General features: G+C 39.6%; 1 protein-coding gene across 3 annotated transcripts in view; it reads left to right on the top strand.

The window, feature by feature from the left end:
- The first annotated feature begins 207 nt into the window (after window positions 1-207).
- Window positions 208-13,583, top strand: part of LOC149173965 (pollen-specific LRR extensin-like protein) — a 119,129-nt gene continuing 105,753 nt past the window's right edge. For 2 of the 3 annotated variants that reach the window (XR_016257901.1, XM_089419130.1), the window contains exons 1-2: window positions 211-719; window positions 824-951. Coding sequence is in view for 1 of the 3 variants with exons in the window: in XM_089419130.1 (XP_089275256.1) it covers window positions 618-719; window positions 824-951 (230 nt within the window). In the remaining 2 variants the exon portion in view is untranslated. Of the gene's footprint in view, window positions 720-823; window positions 952-13,583 lie in introns of all 3 variants that reach the window. The other variant, XR_016257902.1, reaches the window with a different exon arrangement.

Raw genomic sequence — 13,583 nt, 5'->3', positions numbered from 1 at the left:
AAACTTTATTTAAATTTTATTTCTCTTAGTATTTAAATTTAAAATAAATTTATATTAACCATATATTTAAAAATATTATAATTCATTTTTTAATCAAAATTTTATGACATCTGATCTTCAAAAAATATCATTTGATTTTGTGAGGAATATATACACACCCAAGTAATCAAAAGGATTACCTGGCGTGAAGGCGATGATGAAGTATATCACCCGCGTCGAGAGGAACACAAGTCTCTCTCCACCCGGGAACACCTTGCTTCTCTCACAGTGAAATTGAATCCTGCAAAGTAGGATGATACGTGGATATATCTCCTGTTATTTGTTGGCAAATTTCCCGCCCTCTCACTCCTCATAATATCCTTTGTTATTTTTTCATGGAACCCAGCGTTGACACCAGTCTCCCAAATTCCGTACAAATAAATATCAAACCTCAAGATATAAAAGAGCTAAAGCATCTAACCCGAACGAAGGTAAAGTGAACTTATGGCGAAATGCGCAGGTTATCCTCTGTGATACGGACTGGGTTAATGAGGGTTACTTTGACAATGCATTGAAATTGAGCAATGTTTTTTCGGGGTTATAGCGAAAGATTTCTATAATTTATCCTGTGCAGAAAAATGGGGTTGATGGGGTTGGAGAACAATGGCAAGAGAGTGCGCGAACCAGAGGACGCCGTTTATTTGGATAATTACCATTCTCAAAAGAGATATCTAAGCGAGGTTTGTCTCAGTAACGATTAACCCTTCTTTTACTAGTTGTCCCCAAGTGTTCAGCGCGTTCGGATCTAGGTTATAAGACAATTATTGGGTATTAATTAATGTAGGTGATGGCGTCAAGCTTAAATGGGTTAACAGTTGGGGATTCTCTCTCAGAAAGTCCCAGGATGTTGTCTCCTTCAAGATTCGATCCCATGGAGTCCCCCGCAAGAACAGAGACCGTTAGTTTCTCCAGGTCAGATTATTCTTCTCTAGTCATCTCAAAGTTGAAATGCTTGCTTATACCATTTTATATTTTCTGATGAAACATTAATTTACTTGATTTATATATTTACTTTATGTTTTACTAATTTCCGTAGATGGTTAGATTAGGCTATATTATTGTAAAATACTAAAATTTAAACATGTTTAATTCCCGATGCTGTTGTCAGATAGACCATGGAATATAGCTTGGCCCGTTGATGTATGTATTTTAATGTATTCTTCATTGCCTAGGAAAAAAAAAAACTATGGGCCATACATAAAGTTGGGAAGCTTGATCAAGAAATGGCGTATTCTGCCAAATCCATATTTAAAACATGCATTATAGCATTAGTCCGCTTCATATCTTGTGTTCTGCTTCACTTGGCGCATGGCACAATTATAAAGCAATATTTAAGATAGTCTATTCAAATTCAATGGTTGACTGTTACAGACAAACCCATTTACACAAGTCTATTCAAATTCAATGGTTGACTGTTACAGACAAACCCATTTACACCCACTATCCACTAGTGGGGACTGATTCTTGCCATTTGGCTATAGTGTTCAGTCGGTCGTTAGGTGTGTTAACTCAAGGAGAAGTTTCATGTAATGCAGTCCTCTCTCATGTTAACTATTTTGCTTATGGAGCTAGAACAGATCCAGGTTAGCTTTAAGCCTTTACATATTTCATTGTTAATATGACAGATGAACATATTACATCACATCGCAACTAATGTTATTGCTTTTATTGAAAAAAATGAACACGGAGTAGAACATTTACGCGACTATTGATTCATTGATAATTTACTAGATTTTCATAATTGTATCATGGTTGCACTATGGCAAGGCATTTGATCCAGACATAGTGGGGATTGGGGCCCTGGTCGATGGGAACTGCAAATGCGCAGGCAAGGAGGATAATAGCACAGTACAGCAATAGACCAAAGTGTACTATTATGTATGCAACAAAATATAACAGATTATAGCACAGTGAAGTGAGTAAACAACTCTACCAGAGAAATAGCATAGAGCACTAAACCCAAGAGACTAAGTGTGTCAGTATCAATGCAGATTCCAGAGATTCAAACCAGGACATGACATCCACAATAGGTATCTTGTGTGGACACAAGAAGACACAAGTCGATCTATAGTATACACTTGATCACCAATACAAAGAAGATTACAAATTTGCTCCGCAACTGTATATTTGTTTGCTGGATCCTTGATGAAGCGTGCAACACAAGTTATGCCACTACATACTACTGTGAGGAAACTAAGAAGATTACAATGTGAAATGACCCGTATTTATGCCAGATATTGCTACAATGATTAATGCCCTAATGTGCACCCGAACGGTCAGCCCTCGATGCTATGTTCGATGTTGATCATTGCCCTGTTCAATGAAATCAGGTCTTTTTTGTGGGTGTTGATTAAGTCTAATGTGATCACTAGCTTGGTGCAAGTTTGTTATTTGTTAGTGTTTGGTTGCTCTGTGTTCTCCTCGGAGGAAGAGGGTGCATGAGTGTTGGAGAGGATTTCTTGCAGGACGGATTTGCCACATGCTAGAGATTTTCTTACATCCCTTTGATGGATTATGCTTCGCATCTTTTACTTTTTGTAACTGTAAGGTTGTGACAGATTCAATGACAGTTACGAGTCACGACAGATTCTTCTTACACAATGATGACAACTTTATAAATTACGATGGATTCCTTACACTGTTACACAATTATAACACATTTATGACATTCCTTTCATGGAATAATGTGTAGGTGCGATTATTAGTAGTTGAGTTTTGTAACCCTTTCCTTCTCGTCAAGTTTAACTAGATGAAGATGTTAAAATATGCAATTGCGGTAAAATTCTACTTTGGACAGCTCACTTGATGGAGATGATGATTTCATTGAATTCCTTTTTTTAAGAGGACCAAAATCGACCTAAGGATCACTCAAAATGGATAAGGGAAAGTGTACTTATGAAGGAAAGCCCACATGTACATATTTGATGAGGTCGGACCTAAAGCAAAGTGGACACCCTTGGAAGCCTATAAATACGAGTGACCTCTACCTCATTTGGACATGATCATGAGACACTTTTCTATCTTGGTTTTTGGCTCGCACAGGTCTGAGGCTCATCCGCAGATTAACAGGTTCGCTCAAAGATGAAATTGCATGGGCCGAAGCTTGCATTTCTATTCTAGGGTTGTGGGCCTTAGTCGCGGGCACAGGACAATGAGATCTCGATTATAGTCGCTCGCTACCAAGCTCATCTGTGCAATCGAAGAATCCCAGTCGCACGTACAACTCGTCCTCTGCGTGACCAACATCTAGGGTTTCAGAATCTTAGTTACAGACTGCAGTCACTCACTTATAGGCTCCAGAGAGCGACTGGAAGCTTCCCAACTGCACACATGCCTCCCCCTCCGTGTGACCAAGACCTAAATGATGGAATTTTAGTTGTCCAAAGATTTCGCTCAGTGACCGCAATGTTCAGTAGTTGACCGTAGACAGGGACAGTTCATTACAAGCTACAAAATCAGAATTATAACTATAAGCATTGTTGGGTTCATTTCATAGTTATTGTGTAGTTGTTTTTTGCTGAATAGTTATATGGATGAATATATGGATTTTTGTACACTCTTTTGCTGAATCATTTGATGACAATTTAATAAGAAGAAGAATTTGAAAGAGATTTCCCCATAGTTGATGACAATTTAATGAGAAGAAGAATTTGAAAGAGATTTCCCCATAGTGGGTTTTGCCCTGGTCTTCGACCAATCCTGATGTCTCTATGTGTGAATGCTTTTCTTCTATTGTTTTTTTATGTTCCGCTACATTGAAGATGATGATATTGTTCTTTCTATATAATTGCATATGCTATCGAATAATGATGTAATTTTGAGTAATGTAATAATGTTATGGGGTGAATTTAATATGTAAATGAAGAAATGCAATTATCAAAGCAAAGAACAATATAGCCCCAAGAAAATTAACATGGTATCAGAGTTGGGCTGAAGAAAAGTAATGGAGATTGCCCCTTGAATTACACCATTGAAGGATGCAAGAAAGGATGGAGGAGACCTAAAATAATTCTAGGGTTTGAAGGAAAACCTAGGCAATTTGGTTATTAGGGTTTAATGGATATTATAAGGTTAGGGTTTGAGAGAAACCCTGGTTTATGGCAAAGTTTTTAGATATGCAATATAGAAACCCTAGCATGGTCAAAGAGAAGATGTTCAAGCACTTGTCTCAAATTTGATGAAGCCCAAGATGGCATAGTCTCTATTAGGCTTGGTTGCTGATAGAGTTGGTTGAAATATTGAAGGAAACATTGTTATATGGACAATGGATAGTGATGCCTCTTGAAGGCTGGTTCAAGAGGGAGATGATCACCTCTCATTGACGATAAGTACTTTTCGATTTATGATGTTTCTTTATGTCTTTACTTTTGACTTATGGATTTAATTATTGTTTTCATTATTACTTATGCTTCCTGCATGTATATTTGAGTATTTGGATGCTTCTAACCTCCTGATGAGTTGTGATAAGTGGATCCCTCTTGAGGATCATGGCTAGTGCAGGAAGAGAAGAACTAGCGTTGGAAACAGTAAAGAGGCACCTAATGAAAAGGTGACAAAGTCCTACTAGTTAAGAAGGTGCACAGGTATCTAAACACTACAAGGTATGTATGACGTTTCAACTGCAATATTGATGATAAGGTAAGCCCTAAGGTATGATGAAAATGTCTCCTTCACAAATGGTTCATGCATATGAAAGTGATTTGGAGTCGTGGTTCTTATAATGAAATGGTGGACTTGGTAGTAAACAAGTATCTTACCTATTAGATATGATGAACTTCTTGATTATATGAAGCTGCTTAATATTGATTTTTGATATAGTGGTATACTTTATGTTTGTCTAACATCTATCATTTTGGATATCTTGATCCCATGAAAAAGGCTAGCACCTTGATTCCAATAGATGGTAACTTGATACTATTGATAATGTTTGTAGAAAGCATGGTAGCCATGATGATAGAAGTATAACAATGAGATTGATATTCAGGTTCTTTTGTTGACCATGGTTATGTTTTGATGTGTTGAGTAAGTATGGCATATGGTAAAATTTAATGCCCTGATTGAGTTATGTGACAAAGAAGTAATGTTGTGATCATGATTCTTGAAGTATACTCCTATTAGCTAACCCTTGATGAAACACTGATGTCATAGATGATGGTAGCATGTTATGACCATGATGGATATATGGTTGACTTTATGATCTAATAGATCTGCTGATGCATGACAGTCTTATAGATACGTTGATGACTTGAACAAAGATGACTGAAGTTGCTTCCCATTCAAAGGGAGAATCTCTCCATAAGATTCTTACTCCTATTATCATTTGCATTATATGTATAAAATATTCTTTACTATTGAAGTAAGATTTATGGAAATGGATAATCAAATATTTGATATTGTTGATCTGCAACAAAGTTCTGATTTGAGAGAGAGAGAGAGAGTTTTCCATTACTCCTAGCCTTAGTCGCACGGATGCAAGCTTACAGATACCACTGTAGCCTCTCAGTGGCACGAAAGTAAGGTCAAGGGTGCGACTGTAGCCTCCCAACCGCTCAGAGGAAGGCCTATGGGTGCGACTATGCCTTTAGGACACAAGAGTGAAGTTTTGTGCATGAATTCAGAAGTTCACCTGAAGGTTGATAGTCCTACAAACATGGAGTAGAAAGTAGGAAGTTCTATGACCAAGGAAGTTTTGATATAAATGTGTTGACTAAACTTGTGTTTCTAGGGGACCAAAATATGCATATCAATATGTCATTATGATTTAACCATTGAAGTTTGTGTTGCAAGAGTTTGACTAGATTTAGCTGATTGATATAGATGAGCAGTGTTCGAAGTTTTAACATGATAATGAATTAGAGCTTTGACTTGATGATTGAGATATGTTCTGGACTATAGATCTCACTATGAAAGCAAATTTGGGATTTGACCCGACTAATGATTTGATTTGACGAGTGATTATGATTTGAAAATGAGATATTAAATCAATATTAAGGTATTACAGACTCGTGCAAGAATGCCTATATTATTTAGTGCAATAGATAAAAAAGATTGCGAATAATATAGACAATGAACAGTTATAAAACATAATAAACACACACATCAACACAACAAAATAATCAAGGAGTTCACCAGACTTCCTGGCTACGTCTCCTGGTCCAGCTTTCAGTGTCGACCTCTATATTATGTCTTTAAGAGCAGAATATTACAAGTGTGAGCTCAAATAGAGTCTCAACACAACAGTGATAAAACAACAGGGATTTACTCGAAATCCTCGAGTCTAAAAGAGTGCACAGACTCTCCCTCTTGCTCTCTGTCTTCTGCTTTCTCTTGCTCTCTTCTCTGTCCCCTCTTTGTCTGCCATAGAGTTGCTTTTAAGCCTCTCGACTTTGTCCGTTCATCTACATTCTTGGGCTTTCTGGCTCCCGACCGCTGTCCGTTCAACTCCTTGTCGAGCGTTAAACAATCATTGTAAAACGCTTAAGGTATGGTGGCCACCTATTTTCAAACGGAAAGACTGGCGCGGTGAAAAATCCCAAAGAATTGCTTCTTTGTTTACATAGAGAAATACACAGGAAAAACTCTAAAACAGAGGAATCGGACGACTGTTATGCCTTGTCTGTTATCGGTCCTTTGGCATCCCACACCGTAGATCTGTTCTCATCCGACGGTTCACATCCATCCCGATCATCCAACCTGCTCGTGCATTCTGCACTGTTGATCTGTGACCATTTGATCTGACGGCTGATGTGCATTTCGGATGGCTTACTTGCGCGGAGATCACCCCCCGAAAAAGCGGTTTTCTCTCTCCTTGCTGCGTGCTACGTGTCGGTCAGTGTATGGGATTGGGCGAAGCCCGTCTAATACCACTTACTGCCTGAAGCCCGCTTGAAATACCATTTACCACGGAACCCAAATAATATAAAGTTGCATTCATAAATCCTTTCGGGTTCGTGTTTTATCACTGTAGCGCCATATGCCATGTCTCCTTTGTATTTCGATTTTATAACGGAAATACACCAATACACAGAAAAAGCTCGACGAAACACTTTTATATCGGAACTCAAATTTTATAGAGCCGCATTTATAATTCCTTTTGGGTCCGTTGATCGTCGATATCGACGTATCGCGGGGTCGCGGGTCCACTGGTATCACCCCTTGTATCGTTGCGATGCGATATTATCATCCTGGCCGTTGATCTGCGCGCTCAATCAACGGTCCACGCTGTGTCGCTGGATCGCGATCGCGATCGCAATTTCCATAGGGCCGCCTACGATATACTCCGCTGGCCTCTCCCGATTGCGATATCCCGATTCAATCTGGGCCATTGATCTGTCTGATCCAACGACTCTGGTGTAACGAGACTGCATTCTCTGCTGAACTTGGTTTTTCCGCCATTCCTTAGTGTTTTCGCTGCGATAATGTTTTTCGATAGTTTTAAAGACTTAGACTTAGAGGTTTTAGGATCCATTTTGGATCATGCCTTCCCACTGAAAAGCTTTTGGACCACCAAAAGTTGGTTTTTAGGCATCGATCAAGTGAGGATACAACTCCCTCACTTGTTTAACTTCTATCCATCGTGCTTTGCTTGGATTTGAACCTTTGAGCCCTACTCTCAGGTACTCAACATCCCCTCGACGCATAGTTCTCACCTTCCTGTCCAGAACTGTGTCTTCCTGTAACTCATTGAGATATTCAGGCAACAGATCCTCAATAGAAGGCAACTGACTTTGCTCTTCAGGATCTTCAATCATTGATGGTTCATACAATCTCAAGTTTTTTGCATTAACGACTGAATAGATCTGGGTACAAGCTGGTAAATCAAGGCGAAAAACATTTTCACCAATTTTATCAAGTATCTTGAAAGGTCCATACCTTATTGGTTTTAGCTTCTTACCTTCACCTTGCATTCTGTCTTTGTTGATGTACAGCCAGACTTGATCACCAACTTGAAAACTATGTTCAGCTCGATGCTTGTCATGTCTTGCCTTGTGCTTGGCTTGACTTCTTTCCAGCTGTTCTTGTACTGCCTGGTGAATTTCCTGGATTTGTTCAATGAACTTGGTTATTTTGTCCACATCACTGTGTCCATCAACTGCTATGTCTTTACCAAAGATAAAATCCAAGGGAGACTTTGGTATAAAACCAAAACAAGTCTCAAAAGGAGATCTCTGAGTAGAAGAGTGTTTGGCACGGTTGTAAGCATGCTGCACATAACACAAATGCTCATCCCAAAGCTTGGGATGCTTGCTGCAATAGCCTCTGAGCAACTGGATCATTGTCTTGTTGACCACTTCTGTCTGACCATCTGTTTGTGGATGAAATGCTGTGCTCTTCTTCAACCTGGTGTCCATCAACTCCCATAAACTTGACCAAAACTTCCCAATAAATCGAGAATCTCGATCAGATATAATAGAAGTGGGTAAACCAAAATGAACCCATACATTCTGAAAGAACAACTTTGCTGTTTGTTTAGCTGTAACCTGCTTGTTACAAGGTATCAAAATACACATTTTACTGAACCTATCCACAACAACATACAAATAATCATGACCTTTCCTAGATTTTGGCAATCCCCCAACAAAATCCATGGAAACACTTTCCCAAGGACGAGAAGGAATTGGAAGTGGAGTGTACAAGCCTAATTTTCTATTACTTGGTTTGCTTGTAGCACACATAGTACACCCTTTGATATATCTAGAAACTGTCTCATGCATTCTTGGCCAATAACAGAACCTTTGCAATTGTGCAATTGTTTTACTTACACCAAAATGACCTGATATTAGAGAAGTATGTGCTTCTTAGATTATGTTAACTCTTTCAGTTTGTGGAATGCATAACTTTCCCAAATGATATAAGAGTTGGTCCTTTACATAATAATCCAATTCTTCTACTTGCTTGCCATGACTTAAAGTTGCATATACATCTTTAAAATCTACATCTTGAGCATATTGTTCAATGTAACTTTCATGCATTATTGAGTTATGCTTAAATATAGTAGATGCATTTATGATATGATTGGTCTTGACAACATATCTGCAACCTTATTGTGTATGCCCTTCTTATATCTGATGACAAGATGAAATTGCTGTAGAAAACCCATCCACCTATAATGTCTTGATTGCTGCAATTTAGTTTGTGAGTGCAAATATTGAAGTGGTTGATGATCTGTATGTATGATTGTTTCTTTACCCATTAGGTAATGTTTCCACTTTTTCACACTTTGTACTAATGCATACAATTATTTATCATATGTGGGATAATTAACTACTGCAGAAGTAAATGTCTCAGAATGATAATATATGGGTTTTCTGTGTTGCATCAACACTGCTCCCATGGCATAGTCACTGGCATCTGTCTCAATCTCAAATGGATGTTGAAGATCTGGCAGTGCTAGTACTGGTGCTGTACTGATTTTCTCTTTTAAGGTGTCAAAGGCTTTCTGCTGTTTGCCTCCCCACTTAAACACTTGTTTCAATCCTATTAAAGCATGTAATGGAGCTGCAATCAAAGAAAAGTTAGCAATAAACTTTCTCCAGTATTGTGCTGCCCGTAGGAAACTCCTAACCTCTGTAGCAGATTTGGGTTTAGGCCAGTTCACAATGACTTCAACCTAAGAGGGATCTATCTTCAATTCACCACCCCCTACAATATTGATATGAAAATGGGGCACTTAGGCTTCTTCTCTAACTTACAAGAACCTCTCCCATTTCCAAAGCTTTAAATATTCCCAAGTCTTATTGATTAACTAGTGCGGAATTAAATATGTGGTTGAATAGAAGGTGTATGCTGGTGTTTGTTATTAAAACTATTTATGTGCTGCTATTTAATGTGCTCAAATTGATATATAAATACATATAACAGTAAATAAAGCAGCAAATACAATGCAGCAACAAGCAATCACACATAACAATAATATTAATTAGGAGTTCACCCAAAACTCTTGGGCTACGTCTTCGTGAGTTCTAGTCAACTCAACTAGGCTCTCTGGGATTATGGCAAAGTCCTTTTTACAAGCTCTTGGCTCAACTCCACCGTTTTACACAAAAATAATGGGTTTAGACACCATTTTATCGCTGGCTCTTGGCTCTGGCTCTTGGCGCTAGTCTGGCTCTTGGCGCTAGCTCTTGGCTCTGGCTCTAGCTCTTCGGCTCTGGCTTCTTTGGCTCTCTGCAATTTACAGCTCTCTAGCTTTTCACTTGACCTCCAAGTGACTCCCTCGGCTGCTTTGCATTCGCTTTTGCTCTCGCGGCCTCTTTTTGCTTCTGCCTTTTCACTCTCTGCGCTCTTGCTCTCAATTGAGCTATTTCTGCTCCCAATTGCCTTAGCTTCCTGCTTTGGCTTCGCTTTCTGCGCTCCTGTCTCAACACTCTCTTTTGTCTCTGTCATTCTGTGGCTTTAAGCCACTCAGCGCTGTCTGTTCGTTCTCCTCTTCTCAGGCTCTCATGGCTCTCGGCCTCTGTCCACTCGAATCCCCTTTTGAGCGTTAGCAATCATGGCATAACGTCTCCAGGGAAGGTGGCCACCTGTTCCGCAACGGAAGGGACCATCGGGCCTTTGAAATCTCCAAAATTGACGTTCTCGGCTTACACAAGAAAATACACTAAACACGGGAAAAATCCGCAGAAACTCTTTCTTTTGGATTTCAAAAATCATCAACTCCACCCTAGACTCCTATCGGGTCCGCCTGAAATCGCTATCGCAAGTCGCAATGCCCCTGTGCCGTGGTTCCCTTTGTATTTATAAAAATACATTAAAAATACTGAAAATCCCGACAATATGGCTCATATTGGACTTGAAATAATTATGCAGTGGCATTTACAACCCTTTTGGGTCTGGTCGCATCGCATCGATGCATATATATATGGCCTCGCTCCGTCGTATTACTCTGACGTGATATTGCGATGCGATTGATCGCAATCACGTATCGCATGGACCTAGGGTTCTGTGCATATGGCATGGCCTATGCCAATGCCGATTGCGATCCGCCGATATTGGCGATCGCGATATCGCTCGTCGCGGGGTCTCGCCTTAAGCCCCATGCCACCGTCGATGCCGATCCGCCGATATCGGTGATTGGCATTTCACATCGGCCCGGGTTCCGCCTGAGGTTATATACACACAAGCCTGCCTCCGACCCGATATGTCAGGGATCGACAATCGGGGGTGCTTCCCCTTTTCACTTAAATCCGCTCTTTTGCCTTGGTCCGATGCGATTTCCCTTTTGAAGGGTTTTTTTGCCATTTTTAAAGGATTTTGCCTCTTTTTCTAAGGAACAAAGGGCATCTTCTTTGAGCGATAACTTCTGCATCCTAAGTCCATTTTTGCCCATTCAATTTGCAGCAGATTCAGAAGGAAAGGATCTCTGCAATGGGGCTATTTCTAGGAACTTCCTTGAACTTTCATTTTCTTCAGTGAGGAACACTTAGACTTAGGAGTCTATCCAAAATCCATTTTGGATCACGCCTTCCCACTAAAAGAGCTTTTGGTCTCCAAAAGACTGATATACTGATCTGAACATTGCTTGAGAGTAACAACACCCTCTTCTCCCATCCTACATACACTTCCCCTGCTTAGTGCCTCTGAACCAAAGCCTTTGACCACTTTCCTTCCTGTATATGCTGGTCCTCCTGGGAAGAGCTGCTTTCTTTGCCTTTCTGCAGAACTCCTGCTCAGATGGTCACAGAAGGTAGTTTGAACTTCTCTACCTTGATCATTGATCCAAGGTGGTTCAAACAGATGTGAAGTACACTTGCTCCACAAAACTTTCATTTGTACTTGTTTGACACGCTGTAAACAACAACTGTTAACAACAACAGGTATACAGACAACAATTGGATGGACTAAACTCCTGCTTCAACAAAAAAAACAGATTTCACATCTTGTGAACACCTCCATGTCTTGTATCTGCATACAAATGATGGATGAGCCAACAAGCCCACAAAACATGCTTTTAAAACAAATGACCCTTCAAGTCAAGCATGTAGAAAAAGACCATTGGGACTCTTTTCAAAAGATGAAACATTTCATTACTATCTCCAGCTTGGAGACCAAGTCAACTTTTCTCAAGTCAATATTGCATGCATGTTACAACAAAGCAATCAACCCTTCAAGTTAATTACACATACATGTTCAAAACAAGGAAAACATCAACATCCCTGTGTCCATGCACATCATGCTCATGCATGCATTTCATCCTTCAACTTTCACTTAAATACACTGTACTTTCGACGTTGAAATGAAATATAATGTTGCAGCAACAAAGTGAGTCTCCTACTCAACCTTTTTCCATTCACCTTCTTGGTAGAAACCTGCAACTCGCATCTCATCAACAAAGAAATGCAAATAGATGCATCAATAGACATGCAATCCTTAATTGGAAAAGAACTCTTCTTACCAATCCAGTTCAAAGGTCTTTCCTTTGTCTGCACATCAACATCAACATGTGAATCATTCGGAAGCACATCATCCATGGAAACTTCATTTCCATTTCTGCCATCTTCTCTTTCCACTTTCTTCAGCTTTTGTGGAAGCATTGTTGGATTCAAAGTCCAACACCTTTCAGCAAAATGCCCTTGCATATGGAAGTAAGTGCAACACATGTGCATCCTCTTGACAACATGATTTGCTTTGTTCAATGGACCTTTGGCTCTTTGCTTCTTTTCTTTCAAAAGTTTCTTGTATATGGCCATTCTCTTCCAACATCTAGAAACATGATGGTTATCCAAACCACAAAAGGAACATGCAATTATTTTCCCATGCGTATGTGGAAATTTATCATGCTTTGCGAAATCAAAAGGAATATGTTTAGAACCAGATTTGTACCTGCCTCTTTCACCTTTATTGCTTTCATGAGGAGGTGAAGCAAATGAAGAAGTGGCTTCCTTTGGAGCACCATCAATCTCTTCAAGGCTGTTAGAGTTTCCACAACTCTCTGGTTCAAGTGTGTGCTTCTGAACACCTGCATCCTGCAAGTAATGTTTCGAGCTATTGCATTCCTCCTGAACATAGTATTCACAATCTGCAATGCAACTCCTCCTTGGAGCTGTTCTAATGGTCTTCATGGCAGCTTTGGAACTCTCTTCATAAGACTGTCCATAGCCAAGACCCAAATACTTAGGCCTTTCCTCAACCATTATTGGTTCAACAATACCTTGTGCATGCTTTCCCAAGCCCTTTCCTTCATAGCCCATCTTGGACATTAGCTTGGAACCTATGCCTCTAGTATGTTTTTCAAAAGAACCAATATAAGCATTCTTAGAAGAATTTGAAGACAAACTGGAATGGTTTACCTCTTCTTCAAGCTGATACTTGACCAAGGCTTCTTTGGCAACAAAGAGCTGTGACTCCAACTCATGCATCCTTTTCAGGTTCATATTTGCAATATGAAGTTGCCTCTCCATTTCCTATAGTCTGTCAGAAAGCAACTGCTTCTCTTCCTTCATGGAATTCAACTGCTCTCTAAGTATGCTGCTCTTTTTTCCATCCTCATACATTTCTCTCACCTTGTCCATCATGATGAATAAGTCTTGTTTCATGTCTCCATC

Source organism: Pinus tabuliformis, chromosome 4_1 (genome assembly GCF_031772625.1).
Source record: "Pinus tabuliformis cultivar Carrire ecotype Pingquan chromosome 4_1, CPIR1, whole genome shotgun sequence".
Taxonomy (NCBI): domain Eukaryota; kingdom Viridiplantae; phylum Streptophyta; class Pinopsida; order Pinales; family Pinaceae; genus Pinus; species Pinus tabuliformis.
Note: the sequence above shows the minus strand (reverse complement) of the source record. Positions and strands in the feature narration are given on the sequence as shown.